Source organism: Strix uralensis, chromosome 7, assembly GCF_047716275.1.
Source record: "Strix uralensis isolate ZFMK-TIS-50842 chromosome 7, bStrUra1, whole genome shotgun sequence".
NCBI classification, from domain to species: Eukaryota; Metazoa; Chordata; class Aves; order Strigiformes; family Strigidae; genus Strix; species Strix uralensis.
In genome coordinates this window covers 22,628,885-22,653,883 of record NC_133978.1, presented here as the reverse complement: position 1 = coordinate 22,653,883, position 24,999 = coordinate 22,628,885, and the positions used below count along the sequence as shown (strand labels likewise).

Here is a 24,999-nt window from a genome sequence, read left to right as displayed (position 1 = left end):
CTGGCCATAGAGTACCAAAGACCTGACTGTCTAATGTAAAAAATCAACATCATGAAAACTTTGAGAATATAAAAAAGAAGAAAGGGAAGACCTCAAGTCATTTTCAGTCATTCCCTGTCCATTTAAACCCCATAATTACAATATTATCTTTAATATCGGGGGACAGTGGTGAATGTAAGATCATCATAAGACCAGAATAATCATCCTAAAGACAGAATAAATTAATCATTGACCTCTGTTGTTATAATGAGCATTTCACAAAAAAAAAACCCCAAACCACATTGAAGCTCAATTTACTCAAGTGTTCTGTTCTTTCTATCTCCTGTAAGGCTCTGAAGCAGAGTTTCTTTAATAAAAATGACTGATGTACACCAGTTGCTCCAAATTACACATTTGTATGTATTCACTAGAGCCCACGTAACCCATCATGTACAATATCACCAGCTTTTGATGCTGCTTTTCAGTGAGACAGAGGATCAAACTTAGAGTTCTTTATTTACTCAGAAAGGAAAGAGAGTATATCCCTCAAATACAGATATGCAAATCTGTCAGTGGATTTCTGGTAAAAACATAACTAGCCAACTTTTCTGTTTATTCTCTGTTATATTTCAACTACACTAACATTTTCACCATCAGCAAGGATTGCTTGGCTAGTCATGGATCAAAGCAGAGCAGATCTAAATAAAATTGCCAGTCTGGACAAGGACTGAGCCAAAATGACTTTGAGAAGAGTCTCTGCTGGGTTTCATAATCCAGCAGACAATAAGAGAAACTGAGGAGAAATGTAAAACCATCACTGACAAGACTTTGGAGATTACATACAGTCTAGTTAGTAACAAAAAAGTGAAGTTACACACTTGGTAACTTCCCCGAGGTGGCTGGGCCATAGAGAATGCAAAAGCCCTGCTGTCCTCTGGGTGATGGGAAGAAGGTGATCCTCTTCCAGTGCTGCTGGACTGAGTGCTGGTACCACATCCCCAGGGTCCTCTGGCCAGACCGCTGCCCTCACACAGCAGGGAGGGGTGGGAACATTCACAGGAGTCCTGGGCCAAAGGTGTTTCTGCCCAGCTTCCTGCTCCCTCTCTTCAGGAGGGGGAGGAAGGGGGAGGAAGTCCTGCATCCACTCATCTCTTAGATCTTTTGATTGTGTACCACACACATGCACAAACACACACTGCAATGTTGTCGGCTTTTTCTGCTGACATAGATGGAGATAAAATTACAACGAGACATAATTACAATGAAAAATCTGGCTAGAAGTCATTCCAGTATTGTAAAACAAGTCTCATTTATTTTGTTTATTAATTAATAAATAATTACTTATTTGCAAATACAGTTGCATTGATGGAACATGCTGATGACACACATTTTCTTGGACAGATGTAGGAAGGCACTGAACACACAAGGAGGAGTTAATAAAAATCCACACATCCAGGCCATTTCAATTAAACTGCACTCTCTAAAACAAATCTAGCAGTTTGCATGAGGAAATTTGAGCTCTTGGGACAGAGTCAAGGCTGAGGGATGGCAGTCCAAGTCTGCTGTGTGACAACTGGACTGGAAGGTTTTGCAGTTGCCCCAGAAGGAGAAGGAGGTTTAGAGGGAGGCAGTTCTGGCCCTAGAGCTAAAGACTAGGTAAGCCAGGTTTGGCCTCAGTCATGTCTGCCAAGGAAGAATGACCACTGTAAACAAGCCTCAGGGCACCAAGAAATGCAACACACAAAAAAGGCCACGTGCAGGAGAAGGGAGCAGTGAAAGCAATGGCCTTCTGTTCCCTTCAGCCTGCTGTACTTCTGTGCCTGCAAGGAGCTTGCTGTGTACTTTAGTCCTAACCACTGTCTGCTGGCAAGGCAGAATTCAGCTTAGTTTGTCGCAACACCTTTTTAACCTATGATTTAATGTCACTGTTGTTTGCCCCACAAAACAGTGCTTTCCTACAATTGCTTTCGTGACTATTGCACATTTCCCATAGCCCCCCCCTCCTTCAAAGAAAGAGGTGAATTCACAGTTGTCACTTTACCTAATAATGACCTCTCTGTCCTAGTTTCCCACAGCAGCAATGGAAAAAACTCCCAACAAACAGAAACAGAAAAGAATAAGGAAAGAAAAATGTTTGTTATTTGAAAAGGTGTCATTTGGCTTCCTTTTAACGCACAAATATCTTGAGTTCACCATCGCAAGCATTACTGCTATCTTATATTGATATGCAAATGGAAGTTTTATAGGTATATTATATATATAAAAAAATACTTACATATAAATAGGGTTGTTTATGCGCATGCACGTGTGTGTTTGTACATACACACTCCCATGGCCTAGCAAGAAGTTGGCCAACAGCGTGGTCTAGGCCACAGACAGGTTTGCTGATGGGTTCATACTCAAATGGACTCAGCACCAGGCTGGGACCTGGAGCAACACTTTTATAATATCATTCACTCCTTGTGGCAAATAACTCTAGGGAAAGCTCTGGATGCATGATGAGAGCCACTTTCATATTTGTTTTCAAAACTCCCAGTTCTGTTTGTTTCATTTAGCTACATATTCTCTAGGTCAAAACTCCCTTTGGGATGTGCATGTTTAGAGACACAGTCTGCTGTGAATGCAGCTCCCTTAAGCTAACAGAAAGGATTGGCCAAAATAAAGAAGTCCTACTTGAAATGTATTTGGTATCCAAGTTAGGACTGGCTCCTTTTCAGCTGCCCACATTTCAGTTTACCTTCACAGCAGAGTGAAAAATACACTCTGACTTCCTCTCATACCTAGAAGTAGTATACTGGAGAATCCCATTCTCCACAGTAAGAGTTTAAGAAGGCCCTGAAGAAAAGGGTGCACAAGGAGAAGTGTGAACATCTACAAAACAAATGACAATTAACCAAGCAGAAGGGATTTTTTTTTTTTTAATGCAGCTGTATATTTTGCTTATCAAATTACCATTTATTTTATATCTGTGAACAGATACTTTGTATCCACAGCCTCCCCTTGGAAAGCAAGCTTTTATCCTGTCCTCCGAGACTCTGCCACTTGACTTGTGGCTATTAAGGGCATTTAAATTTGTAATATCAAACAAAAAAAAATGGCTTGTGCACTCTGCTAGACTTTCAGATTACGTAGGTTCTGTCTAAATGTACCCTGGAAAACTTTAATAGATCTATTTATCCATATTTTAACATGTAGATGACATTCTGCTCTATACTGGATAGACATTATGCTGTATATAGTGACAGCAACAGAGAAGTGCAACATGAATGGCACCATGTCAGTTTAGAAAAATGTTTGTGACCAAAAAAACCAAAAAATATTTCCCTTAATTTAAAAACTTGAAAATTGATCCTTGTTCCTGGAACACTCTTGATTTTCAAATTCTTTTTTATTTCTTTCAAAATGAGTCCTTTCCCAGGGGAAACTGCATTTTCTGAGTTCCAAGTCAAAGTTGGTATAAAAATGTTAACATTTGCAGTATAAAGTCATAGGATAATTCAGGCTGCAAGAGATCTCAGGAGTCTCTGGATGAACCTACTGTTCAAGGAAGGTCAGCTCAGAGGGCAGCCTAGGTTGTTCAGGGCCTTATCCGGTCAGGTGTTGAAAACTTTCAAGGGTGGAGACTGAACAATAAATGTTTATTCAAATATGGGTATTTGGTTGAATGTGCTCAAAACCCACACCAAACCAGTACAAGCTTCTCTGCTTCTACCCCACACCTCTGCTGTAACTGTCCCTGCCAAATCACAAAATGGCAAAACTGACACAACTCTGCATAACAGGTGAAATGAACCTTAGAAAAGGTGAAATCCAAACCCCACTGAAATCAATGAAGAGATGCCCTCAGTGTCTGTCTAGCCCCTCTAAGGGAAATGTTTTAGCAAATAGCACTGGCGAAAGGAAGTGCCTGATGGGACCAGGACAGGTTCTGAATGCATGGCTCTTGTCAGGGATGGAGGAAGGTTGGGAACTGCATTCAGGTTAGGGACAGCGTCAAACTACCAAGTGTTCTGTGCCCTGAGAGCAGCCTCAGTCCTGAGAAATTAAGAATTTACTGAAGAAAACCTCTATCATAAATATTAAAACTGGGAGAGTGGAGCACTACCCGTGTCCCATCTCCACACTGTATTTATTAACAAAAGGCCTGATGCTTCCCTTTCTTTTCAGGAGTTAGCTTAACTGAAAACAATCCTGCAAAAATAGCCTAAGATGTGAATCAGGCTGATAGTCACTGGTATAGTTCTACCTTAGAGCTCCTGCACTTCAGTTTTAATTGGGGAAAACTATGAAAATGAGACAGAGAAAAAGTAAACCAATACTCCAAATATAGATATTTATAAGCAGGCACATTATATTCAATTTTTCCACCTTTAAACCAAGGTTGTCTCATTATCTATGATGATAAAGAAGAGCTTACGCAAGGATGAGTGATATTATGATACAGATCTTTCAAAGAAAAGTGATAATTCGAAGAAATACTTTTATGGAAATGAATACTTTGGATGTTTTATACCCTTTTTTAAAAAAAAGATCACAGAGTTCACAAGACCAAAATAGGTATGTTTTTCAGATTTTAAAAGTTATTGCTGTATTTCAGTGGGAGTCTGAAGACAAAACAAAACAACATGCATTTCAATTATAATAACCAAAGATCTTCTCATCCTAACAAAAAATTAAATACTGTCATGGGATTTCATTCAACTTTGCTCCTTACCAAAATATTTTAGGCCAAGTATCAAGATGAGTTGAATTTTTAAGCTGCATTATAAATAACCCCTGACTCTAGGGGAACTTATCTGGAGATTATCAAGAAGTATACAGAATTCAGCAGCATATTAGAGGATGCTGCAAAAGTATATGAGAAGTCTAGAGCAGCTGCAACTGTATTCTGGTTGTTTAAAGCTTTTTTGACAGGGCTGTTGTATTGTGCATCCAGTGTACAATCTTCTTGTCAATTACATCTGGGCAATCAATGTGTGCAGAAAATGAATCTTGGGTTTATGGCATACTTGTAAGCCATATGCTTTCTACCTGTTGATATAGTTCAAAGGCAGTGAGTGAGGAAAGTTCAGTAGATGCAGCATCTGTCCTAAGTCTCATAGGATGGATAAGATGGTCTCATAGGTTTTACTTTGTGTCATATATCATGCAACACATCTGGGCAAAAGGACACTTGCTTTGGCAATCCCAGCCACCATAATGGCAAAGCAGCAGCAGCAGCAAGCAGTGGCTTCATACTGTCATATTTATTTGTTTAGCTGGCATTGCCCCTTCATCTCACTGATAATTTGGTGCTTACTCAATTTCAGTCTTCTTCAGAGTGATCGTCACCTTGCATCTTTCAATGTGGTCAGCTTTCATTTTCCTTCCCACCCAAACCACAATGAGATTCGGACATAAAGTGTTGTACAAACATCAAATCTGCATGTGCTTTCATGTGCATGTGTCTGTCCAGACAGTTCTTAAAAACACTAGCTGGTGTATTTTGTTACTTCAGTTTTCAAGATACTCCTTCAGCAGCAAAATCGTCTAAATCAGTGAGGGACACTATGTCAGTATTTGGGGTTGGACTCATGTCCTTTCCTACACGAACTTGAGTTTCTTCAGTGTCTTGACTGTAGGAGTAAGAGGTGGGTTCAATATAGGGCTGAGTATCCACAACTTCACTGTACCTGTGGTCCTGTTGACCATCTTCAGGTAGTTCAGCTGGTTCTGGTACAGCTGGTATTAACTCGGTAGGTTCAGAGAGCTGAGAAGGTGACTTTAGCACTGCTACAGATGAAGCTGGTAAAGGCAGCACTCTAGGATAGGAGACATAGGGAGAATTCGTAATTTCTGAGGAGGGGGGCTGGTCTAAGTTCCCTTCTGAGGAAGGGACTGAGACTTGAACATATTTGCCAGTTTCTGGGTCATAAAATGTCTTTAAATTAACTTCAGCTGGTAAATCAACTACATAGTATTGACCAGAGTCAGGGTCTTGGAGGAGTTTACGCTGGGTTGAAGAGGGTGAAGGGCTTACTGCTGATGTACCACTGGGTCTTCCTGTACTGGTTTCTGTGGGAATAGAAGTTGAGTGAGGAGCAGGATGAAGATGAGAATATCCCAAGCGTGAAGGAGATGCTAATGTCTGTCCAGAATGAGAAGGCTTTCTCCCTACAGTATCTGTATGCTCAGTCTGATGTTTTTTCTGCTGCTCTTGCATTTTCTTTCTCCTGCTTGCTAGTTTTTTGGCCCGTCGCAGAGCCTTTTCTGTTTTTGGTGGCACAGCAGGAGGCTTGCCTGCTGCTCTCTCCCCAAGTCCCCTGGGCTCCAGTCTCTCAGCTTCCCCTCCAGAATCAGAAAGCAGATTCCTCCTTGCTAAATCAAGTATCTCTTCTGAAGACATATCAGCTTGGTTCTTTAATGCCATGTTCAGCAAGGCAGGGTTTGTAACATCCTCTGTCTCTCTAAGGCCAGAAATTGTTGGTTTGTCTGACGACAAACCGACAGCAAGAGAGTGCATCATGCTGCCTGACCTGGGATTTGTAACAGATGAGCATACATGACTGTCTAACAAAACCGGTGCACCTTCTGTATGTAGGATGTCCTCTAAAGCTTCATGGGATACAGGAGAATATGTGTGGTCCTCTGATATGAAGCCAGTCACAGGGGAAGTTGTCTCCCTAGTGATTATTTTTTTTGCACAAGAGCCACCTCTGCGATTAGATAAATGACGATTCTTAAAGTAATTTGTCTTTCTTTCTGTGGGATAGCTGGGATTGTTTTGTGCTTGGTCACTTTCCAGACCTAAATTTGGCTGTGTTAAGCTGTGTCTTGTCTTCCTAGTCTGGGGCTTCTCTTTCCTTCTGCAGACACTTTCCTCATTCTTTTTCTCAACTTTATTTAACAAAGCACAAGTGTCTCCATCTTCTTCCATCAGCTTCCCTAATGAAAAGCTCTCTCTATCTTCCAGAAGACTGGGATCCAGTGCTGTTGAAGCAGACCCAGGCTCACTGGCCTCTTTCCCTCTGTCAGTTGTTCCATCTCTCACATTCTGCTGCCCTCTGCGCCTTGATGCCAACCAGCCTACCTCCTGGGCATGCAACATGTTTTGGTGCTGCTTCTTGTGCTCCGTTGGGGGCATCAACCTACTTTCCATTTCCTTATAACTGCTGCTCACTGTATCATCCAGGGAAAACGACCTGAACAGTGGCAGCTTGACAGCCCTTATTACCTGAGGTGATCTGAATGTGTTATCTTTAATCATAAAAAGACTGGGTTTGGTTGAGCTTGAAGATGGTGGTGTTTGTGGTTCTTCAGACCTGGGGATAGACATCTCCCTCATACCGTCAGAAGAAGAATCCATGCTGTTGGTCTCTTCCCTTTTCTCTCTACTTAGTTTCTCTTTCATCAAGCTCCTCTGTTCATTCCCAGTAACCTTCCCCTCCCTCTTCTCTGCTGCACCAGTACCAGAGATGATACAAGCATAATATTCCAGTTCATCTTCCCCAACATCTTTCCCTCTCTCCTTGTGGCTTTTGTTACTGTCTGCACCTATTTCGCTCTTAGTCCTCTGGCTTTCCTGCAGGCATGCCTTCTGCATCAGGGGCACTGGTGGAAACGGCTCCTCCTGAAGTGGCTGCTCTACTGTGGAGACGAAAGATTGCTCCGAAGAACTAGTGCTTCTTTTGCCTTGGGCTTCATGGCCAAGTACCACCACATTGGTTTGGGTGTCACTGTGAGGCACATCCTCTGCTGGTGAGTGTTGGTTTGGGAGTGTTTTGAAGGTAAAATTTTCATTCTGAATAGCAGCCTGTCTCTCATTTTCCTCACCCTGGACACTCGGACTTTGCATGGGCTGCCCAGCTGCATTGTCTCTACTGAATGGTTTCAGTGCTGGATACTGCACATGTTTTCTTAAATCAGGTTCACTTGATTCATGTCTAAACAAAGGCAAGTTTTCATTATCCCTTGTGTTTTTAACCAGATCTTTGTGTTTTGAATTGTCTTGCTGCAAGTTGTCTCCAGTTTGGTAAAATAAAAGGTCTGCTGTTGTCTGGGGTGAACTTAAAGTCAGGTAATTGTCTGTAAAGTGTCCAGTTAAATCAGCTTTATTGTCCTTTCTGTGAACACTGCCAGACAATATGGAGGTTATATCACTTGATTCATCTTCCTCTGCAATATTTTTGTTACTTTTTTCTTGTAAAGTCGGGAGTGTGGCATTCATTTTTGTACTCTCTTGTATATTCTCCCTAGTTTTATTTTTCTCCTCCAAGGCCCTTAACAGGGGAGAAGGGGTATAAATGCTTTTAACACGTTTACGCACATCCTTCAAGTTGAATAACAGACTTGATGCTTTCGATTTGTAACTATCCCGAGATGTGTAGTCACCAAATGCACTCCCCTCATGGTCTCTTGATGCTGTGCTCTCAGTGGGAGGAGGTGTCAGTGGGATCAACTCACTTTCAACAGCATCCATCTCCTGTTTTGGTGGTATGATGGGTGTTAAGAGTTCGGTGATGTTGAAAGAGGGACTGATCGATCCAGGGGAGTTTACCTGTTTAGCCAGAGGAGTCACATCCATATCAGGCTTGGCACCAGTTGCCTTTTTAGACAATGAACACGTCTCATTACTGGCTGTGAACTTCTCCTTTGAAGTTTGTCTCTTCTCTGTTGCCTCTTTTGTAGCCCTCTGTCTCCTCCAGGGTGGACAGGTATTACCCAGCTGGGGACCGACAGCCTCCCCTTCAGTTAAGGTGGCCAGGGGTCTTGGTGGAGATGGATTGGGTGCCTGGGACATAGCTGAGGGTGAAACCATCCTGTAGGATGTGGACTGAGGTGAGACAGAGGCCTGGGACAAGGCAGGAGGGGAAAGTTGAGCTGGAATTGGGGGTGGTGGCATAGGAGGGGCTTCAGGGATTGGGGGTGTTGGTGGATGGCCCTGCTGGGTGGGGAGTGGAGGAGGAAGTACCTGGGGGACAGGGGGTGGCCGAGGAGGACCCTGGTGCACATGTACCCTAGCAGGGGGTGCAGGAGGAAGAGCAGCAGGAAATTCGGTTTCTGAAGGGAAGGGGCCCTGAGGTACACATACAGTTTGGAGAGGGATGCTGAAAGCAGCTTCTGGTGGAGTTGGCTTCATCTGAAAATCTTCCTCCTGCTTCTTAGCAACAGTGGTTTTGACAGGTGGCAACTGACGTTCACATATGTGGGATCCTTTAATAAACGGTGCTTCTTCCAGGTATGTAAGACCTTCCTTTTTCATTTTTATATCAACAAATTTGTCCTTTTCAGTCAGTTTTTTGTGATGAATATTCCATGATTCAAAAGCACTATTCTCACTGTGAAGAAAATTACCTCTTTTTGCTGGCTCATTAACTTTCACACTTCTGTTTTTTAAAGCCTTTTTAGAAGAACGGGAAAAATTTGACTTGGCTACTTTTGACATCTCAATCAGCACAGGATAATAACCATCAGAGCCACAATAACTCAGGTCTATTTTATTAGATCTTTTCTGTGGCTCATGTTTGCCACTGAGACAGTGGCTACCTTGACTAGCCTCAGAAAATTCAGAAAGTTCCTTCTGGATGCTTAAAATGTCTGTGTCATCCCACCAAGCCATATCATTTCCACGACTTAATTTCCATTTTTGAAAGCTATTCTTAATGGGCTGCTTAATGGCTATCAGGGAACCTCCTGACCCTTGGTCTGCTGTCTTATCAAATGTCTTAATCAGTGAGGACACTTTCGAAACATGTTTACTGTTCCTTGGACCAGGGACTGGCAAATTCAGATTTTTCCTTTCTGTGGCAAAGGTGTTATTTTTAGCAATCCTTTTCTCCTCTGGAACACACTTTGGTAGCTGCTGGAATGTGGAAGCCCATATTGTATGTTCATTGTTTCTTGCTGTTAGCTTGTTACAGACATTGCTTTTCTTGATTGCATGGTTTAACGTCCCTGGGTGAAATTTAGCAGAGAACTGGAGGGCAAAGTCAGGTGAAATGGCAAGATCTGGTTCATTGTAAGAGTCTTCAAGTTCTGCCACACACAAACTTTTGAAAGCCCGGTCTGTGAGGCTGCTCACCTCTCTGTCTGTGTCATCCAGGAGACTCCCAATACTTGAGGAGTCACTATGTCCTTCTGTATGTTTCTTATTTCCCTGCATTGTTCATAGGAGTCATGAATGAATTATCCAAAGGATTAATTTCAGGTGTCAAATAGGCAGATAACTGTGTTGGGTGGTTTCAGCTGTTTGCAATTCACAAGCACAAAGCAATTCTTCCAGATGGTGCTGTTGCACATCAATTCATCTTACGGAATAGCTGAAGGAAACTTTCTTCTCTGCAAAGCCAAAAATTATAAATTATAATTTTTCTATATCAACACTATCAGACAGAGAGCATATTCCAGATATATTAGTCACTGACTAATTTGCTCCTACATATACTCTAAACAAGGTGCTAGCAATACATGAAAAATAATTGTTATTTTGGTCAATTCAATTAGCTCATGGTAGATAGTTTAATTTCTGGAAAGTGCCATTAAAAAAAAGTGGTTTCACTTCAGATTCTTTACTTGGGCTCTTAAACAAGGATATAAGAGCCAAATTTCAAGTGCTTCCCTTTCCATACCTCCAACCATAAATGCTTCCAAGTGCTGTGCATGTATTTAGCGAAGGTTAGCCATTTTTTGGCCAGGAAGAAGTAGTAATAGAAAGGGAGAAATCTTACTTAAAAAAAGAATGTCACTGGGTATATCATTGCACACGATGTCCAAAATGAAAGAAAAGTTGATAAAACCTAGTTGGCAAGACATCATGATTATAATTTAAAATATTTTGTGAAAAATAAAGTTATTATAGAAGATTCTATTCTCACTCATCTGTTAGCTCATGACTGTGGAAAATGAAGTCTATAGAACCTGCTTGTATCAGGCTGAAGCTTTGCTGTGACAATTACCGTGAGTTGGACCCTTGTTTGAGAAAGCAGAATGGCACCACAGGTAAAGAGGATTTACTGTCCATTAGCATGTTCCAAGCAAATATTGCTGGGGTAAATTCCTTTAGCCACTCATATCCAGATACGGTTTGGTTGGTATATTGAAAGTGAGAGGCTGCTAATATCAGCTTAGCCAGCAGAAGGCAGGAGTGCCTAGGGGACTCTAGCAGACCCACTAAAGGAGCACAGGGAACATTTGGTTTCAGTTCCAGAATTGCTGAGAGCAAACGGTAACCCATTCAACACAATTATAAAATACACAGCCTTCCATTAATCCCTGGTTTCGATGCACAGTCAGGGCCCACAGCATTGTGGTTTTTGTCTATCTCCACATCAGTCTGAAGACAGGATGGGGGAATCTTTGGATGGAACAAGCAAAAGCAAAATAGACCCTTAAGCTATACTTGAAATCTATACACTAAAACTCTTTAAAGTTTGCTCTGCAAACTCTTTAGATACTTATTCTCACATTCAGGGGCTTAAGCAGGGTATTGACTAAACTACAGTGAGACTCAATTTAAAAGCATATTCAAGAGCTAGCTAAAACCTACTTCTTAAAGTCTGATCTGTATCTCCATTTCCTAGTACAATTGCATCATGAACTTGTGATGAGCTGAAACACCACAGTTCACATCTACAGCAGCTTCTACAAGCCTGAGATGGAAGCTGTCTCCATCTCAAGCCTGAAGCTGTCTCCATCTCAAGCCTGAATCCACTGTAGAACTGAACAACAAAATCCAGATCCAGATTTCAGCCCCTCCAGCTGTCCAAATCCATGATTTCACCTTTGGCCCATCTTAGTGAAACTCTTGGAAAGGGCATGTTTTCCCCTGTGATGACTCAGTGCTGGTCAAAGTACAAAAAGTCAGAGTAACTGGGCTTAATCAGCTGAATTACTCAGGCTCAGTTGTTTCTTCAAATGAAAACACTCCTCACCCTCCTTTTCTATTAAAAAAAACCTCAGCCAGCCTATTTTTAGACTAAAAGTATCACAGTGAATCTTGATTCTGTCCTTCCAGCCATACAATTCCAATGACTTATGCAGAACTACAATAGATTTACACCAGAAATAAAATGAGTTTAATAGAGCTTCTCCATTTTATTTTATACAAAGATTTTTCAAAAGTGAGTTTCACTCCCCACACTGCACATACATTTTTGTGTATAATGCAGCAAGAAAAAAAGAGAAGACAAATGAAAGGTTATTCCACTCTTGGATTTGATTCTTAACTGTTATATGAGTGGGCAGTACAGGTACATACCTGCCATATAATTTTGCTTATCTTCAGAACTCCCTCTCATGTTTGTATTTGGCTTCATTTCTGATCATCTTTAGTGAGGAGGTAGAAATAGTCCAGTGATGTAGATTTGACAGAAGTAGTGTCCAAGGATGTTTCCAACCTTCAGCATTTTTTGATCTTAAGTGAACTCTGTAACTTGAACACAGAGACATCTGTTTACATGATCTGTCATTATGTCATGCTATATTCATTAATTTATTTGTTCATTCACATTTTACAACCATTTTAGGAGTGATTTGCTGGTTTTCTTACCAAAAGAGACAGGTATTCATCCCAGAGTGATAATAACCAGATATCTTGAGGGTTTGGTAGCTCGTGGAGTGCAGTCAGGTTCCTAGCAAACAACTATCACAACCCCCAGCACTTTCTTGTATCACCAGCAGGGGCTAACAGCTGAGTGAGCAATGGTTTCCTGGTAGTCTGCCCATTGCAAAGGCTGGGTGACGTCTTCAGGCTAAAAAGAGGGGTTGTGCCAGATGATTTCTTCCCTGCTGCTGTGTACGTCCTTGCTGTGCCTCTCTTTCAGAGGGACTGCAGAGGAAAATGTGTGCCTCCACTCCACCTGTATATGACTTCCTACTGCCAACAGGAATAGACATCAATCTGGTGGACTGGGAACCAATGCAGCTGAGGTTTGAAAGTCCATCCTTTACACTGTCCCTGTTATAAAGGAGAGGAAAGGTGGACAGCTTGATGGTGAGGGGCAGTAAACAAAACATATTTTTGCTTCCATGCATGAATCAGAGGCAGGAGATGCTAAATGAAAGCTCAGCTGTGGTGAATGTGCATCGCTGCTGTCCTTTTGCTGTGGAGACCCCCAAGGTTCAGGCTAGTTTGCTTACTCTTTGCAAGAATATATCCATTTCCAACAAGGAGAACTGCCTGGCCCTGAGGTAATGCAAATAGCACAAAGGTGTAGATACAGTAGATTTTCCTGAAGCAAGGTTTTCCTCTAAGGAAACTTTTGTGTCAGCCCATGATATTCAAAACACACTAGCAAAAGTGGCAACAAGGGCTCACCCATTGGGATGTTCTTCTATACCTTACATGAGGAAGGACAGTTGTCAGTGTTAGTTTAGGGACAAGCCTCTACCAATCAGAGCTTTTTGTGGTCTGTTTAAGATGTCTGAGTGAAAAAAAAAGTAAAAGCAAAGAAAAAAAACCCCAATGCTATGTCTGGTTGCAGCCAGATGTAAAAAGGCATCATCACTGCAGAGATCTGTACTTAGTTATCTCTTTGCTCAGAGGTTAAATTACAGTTTTACTGCTTCTGTGGCACTCTTAACTGTGCAAAGCTGACACAGCCGTGGGAGATTGTGATTATGTTCTGGCTCACTCATCAACGGGGCTATTGACTAAATTCCAGCAGCACAATGTTCATCACTGTTTATTGGTAGTGGTGCCTGGACTAGGAGGAAGCTTGGCTTTCAGATCTTATGGACAGAGGTCTGAAGAAACATCTTGTCCCTTGTAAACTGAGAACATTTGCTGAAAAGTGAGTAGGGTAACAATAAACATGTAGATCATGATGTAATCTCAGCAATTATTTTCCTAGATGGAGTCACTGTTACAAAAACAACTCAAAGCCACTGATTAAAAAAGAAGCGACTCTCACTGCCTCTGAAACCGTTGTGAAGATCCTTGTCTTGCCTGGCTATAATACTAGTACTTGGACAGTGTAATGTTTCAAGCCGGAAAAGCTGTATCTACATCAAGTGTTCAAGGTGCAGATCACTACTGGGACTGGGTGGAAACAGCAGCACTGTACTGATCTAACTATCCCTTGTGTAAGTATGATAGTAACTTCTGAACTTTGGACAACGAAGCTGTTCATGGCTGATTTAATAACCTGGTAAAGTCCCATTTCTTTATCTTTTTGGACAAACATGGCAGCCTGCAGCAAGGTGCAGTGTTTGATCTTAGGTCAGGATTCACCTAGTTCAAACACTTAAGGATATCTGGATTTAGTCTATTTTCAAGACAGAGGAAAGCAATGCTGGGTGTTTGGAACTGCCTGGGAAATGCTGAGAAACATGTGAAGTGTTTGCAGTAGGCATCATCTGATATGAGCTACTGAAAAAGCTTGCATGAATGTACAGATTTCAAGGAGCTTAATCAGAAATGAACCTCCCCCCTCTTTTAAACAGGAGGCTTTCTTAAGTGCCTAGCAAGTTGTGATGAGGAGGTTAAATTACAGAGACTATTCCTGGCCTGGCACAGACTGAATGTCAACTCTTTTCACTAGACAGGAGCTGGGCAAACCAGCAAACTTCGCTGGAGAGTGTGACATCACTGCTGCTGCAATATATAAAGGGCCGGTTGGTTCCTCCACTCCCCTTGGGCTGGTATTTGGCTGAAATGCTGTGCCATGAGACATCGTAGTGGCATTTTGGCAGCACCCTTGAGAGTTCCATAGCAGTCTGAAGTCAGCAGCACTACATTCCCCTTGAGGATGGGAAGAGAAGGGAGAGGGAGGGAAGGTGGGTTTTTTTTAATCTTTGTGAGCTGATTTCTTCATGTGGTGCGCTCTATATGGCATCCATCCACAGCTCCAGCGCAAAACTTAGAGCCCTATGGCGACTGCTGGCTGAGCTTTATTCAGTGGTGTGCTCTACTTGCACACAGGCTGCTGCTTTGGGCTTCCAGAGGCTCATCGTGACAATGAATAGTGCTTCTTACCATGGGAAATAGGAGTATCCCTAATGAATTGATGACTTTTTTGCATAGGTGCATGTTTGTTCATGGCATACACAGGAGCTCATAATCAGATGAGAGGGCTGGATGGAAACAGGCCTGTTCAGCTTATGTGTGATCAGCCCGAGACAATGCTCCCACAGACAATGGCAGCTCCTCGCTAGGCTGAGCAGTGCTTGGCTCAGTGAGCTCTCTTGGCTCTTGGATATCACCAAAAAATCCTGCATGGAAGCAGTGATCAGTATGTGAATGACTACTGAGTGTGCTGCTGTCGGTCAATGATCACAGTACTGCTGTCTTCACTGTGCAGTTAGGAAAACAGACAAAATGGTGTCAGGGAGTTAAAGGTCACCCTGTAAGTCCCTGCCAGAGACAAGGAGCCAGAAGGACGTCCAGGAGAAATTAAAAACCTCTGTAGTCTGGTGTAGGATACCTGAACGTCCCTTGTGCTGGGCTTCTTGGACCGCCAAGGGTGTGTGGGCTGGTCATATTGGGCTGCATTGGAGCCAAATGCTCTTTCTGATCTGCCCTGCTGCCTGGACTACTCCAGGCACACTGCTTCTCTGAGCAGCCCTCAGGGCACATGGACCAGGAGGATCGCAATACCCTCGCCAAGGAGGGGAGCTGCCTGGCAAAAGAGACGGTGGTGCTCCAGCCACATTTCCCTGAACTGTCAAGAAAGGCAACTTCTGGATTAAAATGACCATAAGATGAAAGCTATTAGCATGAGCCTCCACTTCCCTTATCCAACAAGATCATGTTCATCTATGCTTTGTGGTCATAAAAGGCAGCCAAAATGAATTCTCCTGCTTGGGGAAAGGGGAACCAATTTCCTCAAATACAAATACCTGCTCCAGTAGATGGAGGTGAAGAACTGGATCTGTCCACCTTGCGGTGAAGATCCCAAACACTGACAGAAATGACTAGCATAGAACAAGGTGACCTCAGCTATTCCAGCAGCAGATCTTTGATCATTGCACTGGTGAGGCAAGGTGAAGGAACCATGTGTCTGAACCAAACCAGTGTAGACTGGGTCCATTCCCCTTGATGATTTGGCCCAGTAATTGTGTGTCGAACAGCTTGTCCTGGGCCAGCGAAGAGGAGAGACTGTTCTTGACTTTGGGCCAACTTCTGTTCTCAGTTACACTGGTATAAATCTAGAGTCATTTTACTGACGTCAGTAGAATAACTGAGAACAGAATTGGTGACTCTAAATACATCTACTTCCTAAGCTGACACTGGTGCACTATCCAGAAGGCTACATAAGTAACTGTAACCACAGTAAAGTGAAATCCAACATCTCTGAAGAGCCAAACCTCACCACCATGTGGCATTCAGACCAACATGTGAAGGAAAGGGATTTTTGAACTGATACCATTTTGCTATGCCACCAAATGATGTCCTCTGTACAGTTATGATTTTCTAACCTGTATCACTCACCACTGACAATAGCAGTGCATTTGGGACAAAGTAATTTTGATCTTTTCTGCAATATTCACTAGAATATCTAGACCTAAGAGTGGTGTGGTAGATGTGCAGTCCCAGACTGGACCAGCAAAGCTGGCTGCCAATCTGAATTGCCATCCTGTGGACAATATCATCTTTTGGAAATGTGTTTGTGTGTGTGTGATGGGAGGATGTTCTCATTTAGATTGTTTTTGAAATTTCACATGGAATAAAGATTCTGAAGAAAAATTAAATTGAAAAGATTTTTTTTAAATTCTGAATGAAATTTTGAAATTTATATTTCAGATTATTTCACTATTTTTACACTATAGGCCATGAGAAGTAGCATGTAATATATACCATAATAGTTAAAATAGTATATTATTACTGTCCTTAAGTCAGAGAGGGTGTATGCTATTTAACATTAACTGAAACTTTTCATTTTATTTTCTACATGAAACAATACTCTGATGGTATTGCAACAGAGTGTGATCTTGTTTTGAAATTTCCCTAAGTAAATATTCCAAATGATCAAAAAAATAATTTCCAATTATCTTTCTAGGGGAAATGTCATTAAAATGAATATGATTGTGATTTTATTTGTTTAGTCAAACCATTTTTTTCTGAAGAAAAGACAGCTGAAGTATTTTTCTCCCAATGAGCTCTGCTGAAGCTGGTGCATCTGTTGCCATGGGAGCTGGAACCAGGGTCTCACCAGACTCACAGCTCAAGGAAGGTCAGTGGAACCTGGTGGAAACATGAATGCAGGGAGGGAGTGTACCTAGCTAATGATCATGTGTTATGTATCCTGCACTGCATCCTTTCCCCAAAGGACGTGAACCTCCAGGCCCCAGCTGGAATGCTTACCTCTTCATCTCAGACCACAAAGCTTCAAGCACTGGGAGATGAAGACCTCACATGAAGAAAAATTGGAGGCACAGAGACTGCTTGCAACAGCTATGGAGAATCATGGCAAGACTCTCTACCTTTCCCTTTCTGGTTCAATGGCAAAGACCCAACAGTTATTTCCAGATGGTCTCCATACTGCCTTTCCCAATGTCCTCCAAATGCCCCATCCTGCCAAGAGGCCTGTCAAGTCTGGAAGAAGGAGATGTTTCTCAGAAAGGGTTGTATTTGGACTGAGGCTTTATTGCAACTCCTGCTCACTTCTTCCACTACCTGAGCCCTATTCACTGCCTTTGAAGAGTCAGTAACATGCAGACATGATGGAGGAAGTCAAAGACGCAGAGTGCATGACTAACACAGGCAAAGGGGGCAGGTGCAGCACTTGACAAACAGCACACGTCTACAAGAATCACAAGGCAAAGGGATGGTGCTCCTCCCATGACCTGAAGTCAGCACAGACAAGTGACATTTAAGCAACTGAACCCAAACAGTGCATTTCTTGGCATTAAATGTCTGACTGGAAAAGGCCACTGTCTGTAACCAGGTCAGTCATTATACACTGAGATATTTATACAGCTCTCCAGTAATATGGTACATGAACACCTCGTGGCTATTTATCCTTACAAACTCTTCCACTGCAATCAGGATTTCTGTCTCATTTACAGAACAGCAGCTAAGGCTCAGCCTCAACTGACTGATTTGCAAAGATCAAACAGGGCATCTGTGGCAGGGCAGGGAACGAAATCTATGTTTTCTGAATCACAAAAGAAGAACTTAACCTTTGTCAGTTAAGGCAAAAATGTGCCTTCCCACTGCCCTTCATAGGGCTTGGTACTTTACCACAAGCCTCTGTAAAAAACCTCAACTGAGTATGGAGCTGTAGCTTGGCATTACATTGTATAGTGAAATCCATCTAGATTTGCAGGTGACTGACTTACTGCAAAGATCTCAGCTCTGCCTCAGGTGCTTGATACCTATATCTCTCCAAGATCACAAAGACTCAAGCCTTCCTCACTAGTTCAAGGTGACAACTGACACTGCGTTGGTACGGCCCCCTCACTGAGCACTGACACGATTTTGGCTGATGAGACAGGTATTCATCTCCTTTCATTCAGTCTCAAGCAAGGTTTAGAGGATGAAAGCTTCAGAGGTTTCACTTCCTGAGTGGGAGAAAGGAGATTTTCCCACAGTAGAGGGAAAGTTGTAGAGTACCACAGCATCGCAATGGCTAGAGAAGGGAGATGACAAAGGGGGAAGGGAAGAAAAATAGATGGACAAGAAAATAAATGTAATGGCTTGGATGCCTTGTAAAGGAGTATGCCAGACAGTACTAGCCCCTGTCATGGGAAAAATGTAATGGTACCAGCAAATATGTTAGACACAAGAGGGAAGCAGGTGTATTCTCCTCTGTGACCTACACAAGGAAATCTGCAGCTAGTAACAAGTCATGGCTCACTTCTCTTTCCAGGCTGGGGAATCTGAAACCATACCCCACTTACACTGCCCTCCTCATCAGCCTCAGCACACCGATACCATCTGCACTGTCAAGTTTACACTTACACCATATAAGCTTCTTGACAAGGAGAGTCTGACCCACACCCACTCACACAGGATACAGTCTCAGGAAATAACAAGCTTGCAGAAAACAAGCACTATTCTTTTACTGGTAGTTTCACCTGCTCCTTTCCTTTATATCTTCTGGATATTTCCAGGGTTTGGACAAGGATTTTGCTGAATCTGTTTTCTACAAAGAAAAGAATTCAAGCCATTTGTACATGCTAGGTTCAAAATTGTTTCAAATTCTAAGTGGTTTTCTCACCCACTGAATTCCACTGGATTTAGGGTCATGCAATACCCTGAAATACCTGATGTACCAGAGAGGGTAAGAGAAGGTGGAGGTTTTGGTTTTCAAAGTTTTCTGGCTCAGGCTGCAGGAATAGAGTTACTTCTTACTTACACCTTGCTACAGCTTTCAAGTGCAGTCAAAAGAACTCAGTTCCTGAGTAAGCAGTGTGGCAGGGAGGGAAATACATGCTTATATACATGCCAGAGCATATGACTCAAGCACACAACCATCCATTCACATAACATCTTTCCTCTGATGACAAACTGCTCCTCAATCATTTGTGATCGTAACAGAGCCATTTCAGTTGAAGGACAAAAGCTGTGGCTTGCTTTACTCCTGCCTACTATCTGGAAGGTGGCCATGGGACAGCTATCCACCTATGGGACAACTTTGACAGGGCAGGGAGAGCCCACCCACCCTTGCCTCCAGGTGTTATCTCTGGAGGCCATATTATTTTCCTCCGTTTGAGGAGCAAAAGCCAAACAGTGGTCTTGTCCTGAGCAAGAGGGAAGCTCCTTCCAGCGCCCTTTTCACTGTGCAACAGGATTTAATTTTTTTTCCTGGGAAATGCAGACTTCCTCTTCCTATTCAGAGATTGATTCATTGTTATGATTTAACGGTGGGTCCCCAAGGCAATTCCTCATTCTTTTACAGTTAATGCACATGCTAAGGCATTTCTTGTGATTATTCTGTAAAGGATATATGCAAAAGACAGAAAGGAAAGTAAGAGTTTTAAACAGAATCCACACTTGTTCCCTAAGAGACAGGCCAATGACTCTGGCTAAATCAGCACCTCAGCAGCCTCAGCAATGCTGTCATCACAGTGCTTTTTGAGACCATCCAGACTGTCTGAAGAATGCTGCAGGCCACCAATAGCATCACTGGCAGCCCAGTGCTGTTACCAGCCACTTCTTTCCCAGCCCTTCTCCTCAATTGTCCCCCACACCCCAAGTGTCAATTCTAGCTACCTGTCTATGGCTTCATTCATTCACAAGCCTAGTCAAAGAATAATTTCTCAGTTTTGGGGAAACAGACTAAGTCCTAATGTCACTACTTCAAAGCAGATCAGTCAAAACAGAGTCTCAGTGAACAACATCATGACCAGGAACGTTGCCCCACTGCCCCAGCACAAACCCTGGATGTGGCTTGCAGGATCCAGTTCCCTCTGAACATGTTGTTGCCTCTGCACCAACATCCCAGACAGTTCTGGGTGCTTACACCAATTTCTGCACAATGGAGCCCTGTGCTTTGAAACATGCAAAGGATGAGGACAGGGACACACCTGAAATACATTTCAACAGAACAGAAGCCATCAGAAGTGTGCAGAATTGTACAAGGGACTACAGTGAAGCTGACAGGCAAGCCAAGCTGACCTTAAGGTATGACAGTTTATGCCTGATCCAGGTAAAGGTGATAGACAGAGGCACACCTGAGACTGAGGATCTGCAATATCCGTAAACCACCAGATACTGCCGTTTGCTGACTCCGCATGTTAAGGTGTAGCCAAATGTTAACCACATGTACCTCTTTTAGACACTTAAAAAAATTTCAGGGATTTTCACCTCAATCTTTTCCAAGTGGAAAGTATGAGTTAGGTGGCCTTCATGTACCTGACTGTCACAGCCCTATCACAGTTCCCAAAACAGCCCCAGACATAGTGAGTAAGCAACAGGAAAAGCATCCCTGAAGCTACTGGGATGTAGATATGTGAGAGACTGAAAATAAAGATGCATCACTATTTGACTTGCTTGGCTCATAAGAAGATTGGTCTGACTGTTACCAGAGGATTTAAATTAATCATTACTAGCTAATGCCTTCTTGTGTATCATTATTTGCAAGCACAGGAGATGGATGATAGAGAAACCTAGGACTATAATTAAATATCTGCTTTCTATGCCTGTCTAAAGAGGATCATTTTGGAGGGGAACCCAAGGGAGAGGGAAACTTTACTTCTGGGGAAGGGTTGTCCTCTTATGACTTCAATGCTGCCTCAGTTTCTCTGGGACTGCTAAGGGACAGCGGTCTTGGTGGCAGTCTCTCCAACCATACACACTTGAAAGCCATAAAAACCTGTCAAGAAGCAACACAGTCACAAAACACTGAGCTTAATACACACATGATATGTACGTATAAGCAGTGACTGTCCCACCCAAAAACATATGCAGGCTCGATTGAAGAGGGACAAGCTTTTCTCAAGGGTAAAGTTCCTCTATCAGTGCACACATGCAGCCCCCGCTATTGTCCCTTTTCCCACACACCTGTCAGCTGGCTCACAGACCACAGGTCCCAAAATGCAACACTGCCTCAAGCAATGTATGCTAGCTCTAAAAGCAATGGACTCACCCGCTCACTTATAGTAGACAAAGTTCTGTGTGACCCAGCACCCCGGCTGCAGGCAAGCCAGCACAGTGAAGCCTGCAGCTAAAAACCACTTGCAGAATTTGCCTCTGCCAGCAACTTTCTGTGTGTGTAAATTCAGCTAGACTAAAGAAAGCAAAGACTGATACAGATGAGTGGCACTTTCTCCCAACCTGGCTCATGGGGTTAGTTGGCTTTTTTCCTGTTCTTGGAGTGATTTACATTTTCATGGGCCTTTTGCACAGGTCTAGTAGTGCAAGTACAGACAAGACAAACATTTCAGAGAAGCAGGTAGGAAAAAGAAGCTACAGAGTGAAATGTCCATGTGCTTTTGGTTTGCGGTGCAGGGATGCAATTATACCTGCATACCTCTACCCAGCTGTGGCCTTCAAGTTCACTGGTGAGGGTGAGTGCCTGTTACAACTGTTTTAGTAACTAAGTTGTGAATATGTATGGAAATACCTCCTAATGACAAGCATGAGAGGATGGAGAAATTTAATTGTTTTGAGGCTCCAATATACTGGGAATCTTTTATTTATTAATATTCTCCACAGGCCTTATCCTTCAAGAATTTAACAGAGGGCATTTGCTTTTTACGTGGTCAATTTCTTGAAGAAGTGAAGGAAAATAGCCATGGATGTTGATCCTGTCCAGAAAGCTTATTTCTCCTTCTTATCTCTTCTCACTTTTCCTTCTCTCCAGCCTCCCTCCCAGCAATGGCAGAGGACTAGTGAGGAACCCTCTAGCTAATACCATACAAAGTCAGTGTGAACTGGTCACTTTGACCTGCTACTGGAAAACCTTTCCCTCTTCAGATTTAATTGAATTGCCTGCTCACAGACCATTTAAAAAGGCATAAGCAGTTTGGCTTCTCAAGCTCAATTTTAATTATTTCTGTTCTTATTTTGCTGCTGAGTTCTGCAGCTAGGCTAATAAAATGCTGTTCCTTGGGATGGCAGATTAAGAGGTTCTGCAACAACTGGAATCAGAAAAGCTTATGCCATTTAAGAAATTTTCCACTGATTAAAATTGGATACAAGTCATAGTCACAGTCATTTATAGTGGCCTCTTAGCACTGCCTAGGTATTTGAACTATTTTACTTTTTCAGGCTCTGTAGCATACTAATTGCTCTCTATAAAATATTTAAATTATTCTCTTCCTATTTGTTCCAAAAAAAGAAATAAAAATGCCTTCAAACCCCTATACAAATCACTAAAGTTTATATGAGTATCTTATCTGTAGGCAGGAAATCATCTGGAAAATAAAATCAATGTATATTTGCTTAAAGTTGCTTACAGCACAATGTGCAGGACAATTAAATGGAGTTTCATGGCAATTTAGTGGTCTTTTTAAAAGATCATACCCCTTTACCAAATAATTGTGTCATAAACAGTAATCACTGCATACAAATCTATATGTATGTCTCTTTCCACACACAGAATTTCAGAGACAATTCTGCACTTTTCAGAGCAGAAAAAAGCTGAACAAAATGAAAGAACTTTCCACCCCTAATCACTGAAAAAAAAGATATAAATGCTGTTTGATTTCTTTTATCTGATCAATTACACAACTGATTCCTGAGTGCACACAAATTCACATGCTCAGACACCACCATTCTTCACCATTTCCCTGTTTTAAAAACACTCATACGCTTCGTCCTTACCTTCTGTGCTCCAGCTTTGTGATCAGGGACAGTGCAGTGCTGCGCTTTCTTCCCTTAAGTCAAAGCCCCAACACATTTTACAGCAGCCTGCTTACTATTAGCACTTCCCATTATTTATGTGTTTCAGACTCTCCTTCTGAGCATGGTTATCTTAATAGAAACAACCACTGAAAAATAAATAAAACAATAAAAGTGGAGGAGCTAAACCTTGAGTCCTTACAGACCTGCCCAGCCAGGTGAAGTGAAGTGAGCAAGGAATCCAAAGTTAGTAAAATGTATTTAAATAGTTATCAGGCAAGGGGAAACCAAACAGAGATCATGGTGGGGAAGAGGCAAACATACGTATTGGAATAACCATGCGGTGTCAAGTAACAGACAGATGAAACAAACAGTCATCAGCTATTTTTACATTCAGATTTGCCTTTGGTAATGCTTCAGAGATAACTAATACAGAAAGTAATGCTGTGCGATTGGCTCGCTACTGCCAGTGGTTCAAACCTTAAAGCACTGCATTTTTGTATCTACAGGTGGGAGTCAAAATGTTTATTAAGGTCACCATTAAAAATACCGTGTAAAAAGCATGCATATGAGTAACACATTACTGTCCTACCAAGGCTTTTTCATAAATAGCTCATTTCATCATCAAGGCTGGACAAATGTATCCAGCATTCTTGGAGTAAGGACTCCATTCCACCATCCTTCCAAAGCAAACAAAACCAGCCGCCCTCCTGGGAGGCACATGCCAGCACTCGGTTTCATTTGGTGAACTGCAATAGGATGTTGAATAATAGGGGAAATATGCCATGAAGTCAACAAGCTAAGTTTTTATATTGCAGATATAAACAATGGATTGCATCCTGGGCTATGCTGAGAACACAGAGCTCCTTACTGAAGTCATGGGGATCTCTCAGGGCTCAGCATCATGCTGGACTTGAGCCACAGCCTGCAGCCAAATGAAGAGCAGAATCTCCTGCAATTACAGCCCAGCTCCTGCTTCCGTGGTGGAGCAGGGCTCCATGAGCCCAGTGCTCATTTGCATTCTAAAAAGAGCTGCTAATTACATTGCTACAGCATAAGCAAGGCAACAACCTTGTAGTATCTGCTGCCTGAGAATCTCCAAGCACCAAGAGGCTTGTGGTGAACTAATCCTCCCTGCCATCCAAGAGCAGCTGAAGTTTACCAGTTCTCAGAGAGACAATGACCTGCCTTCTCTAAAGCAACCTTCAGCTTTGAATTCCCCACCTGGAAGAGGTTCATCGTTCACCTTAGATGCCAGCAGGAAGATTTTGCAAAGCCCACTCTCTTAAATTCCTAGTCTAAGCTTTTGGTGCTCAGGTGCTCCTCCTAACTCATCCCAAACTGAATGCTGGTCTTGCCAAACATCAGGGCACTTCTGCTAAGTTCTGGCCCCAAACTACACACTTCCAACAGTTACCCATGCCCTGTACCCAGGAAAGCACTTATGCACAAAGATCTAGTGCATCATGAGTCATGGCACCTGTGAACTGAGACATCAGAGAGAACACAGGTGCACACACACCAAAAAAAAAAAAAAGTTTGGGATGAAAACAGTAGAAAAGTAATTTTCAGGCACCCACAGCCACTAATGTAGGCAAAACTGCCTGTATATAGTTGTCTGTCTCTCCCACAGATTTCTAAAGAGGGGTGGAATGTATTTCTGGAATACTTGTGCTAAAAATAAACCCATCCCTGCTGTCTATGAAGAGAGGCAGGTATAGCCCTGCTTTCTGTAAGCCCATGAACTTATGAACTGCTTAGAGCCTGAATTGCAACTAGAAAGACCCCTATGGAAATTGTAACTGCTAGTGCAG

The 24,999-nt window shown here is 42.4% G+C and overlaps 1 protein-coding gene across 3 annotated transcripts; it reads right to left on the bottom strand.

Moving 5' to 3' along the window:
- Window positions 1-1,269: 1,269 nt before the first annotated feature.
- Window positions 1,270-23,415, bottom strand: C7H10orf71 (chromosome 7 C10orf71 homolog). Of its 3 annotated transcripts, XM_074874860.1 has the most exons (4): window positions 23,168-23,415; window positions 12,506-12,913; window positions 12,215-12,388; window positions 1,270-10,296 (listed from the first exon to the last, which is right to left on the bottom strand). In XM_074874860.1, exon 4 carries the CDS (start codon window positions 10,118-10,120, stop codon window positions 5,480-5,482), a length of 4,641 nt encoding a protein of 1,546 aa, XP_074730961.1. In that variant the 5' UTR covers window positions 10,121-10,296; window positions 12,215-12,388; window positions 12,506-12,913; window positions 23,168-23,415; the 3' UTR covers window positions 1,270-5,479. The 3 variants fall into 3 exon arrangements, with proteins under 3 accessions (XP_074730961.1, XP_074730958.1, XP_074730960.1); XM_074874857.1 differs by lacking the exon at window positions 12,506-12,913; XM_074874859.1 differs by lacking the exon at window positions 12,506-12,913 and having other exon boundaries at window positions 12,215-12,382.
- Window positions 23,416-24,999: the final 1,584 nt, after the last annotated feature.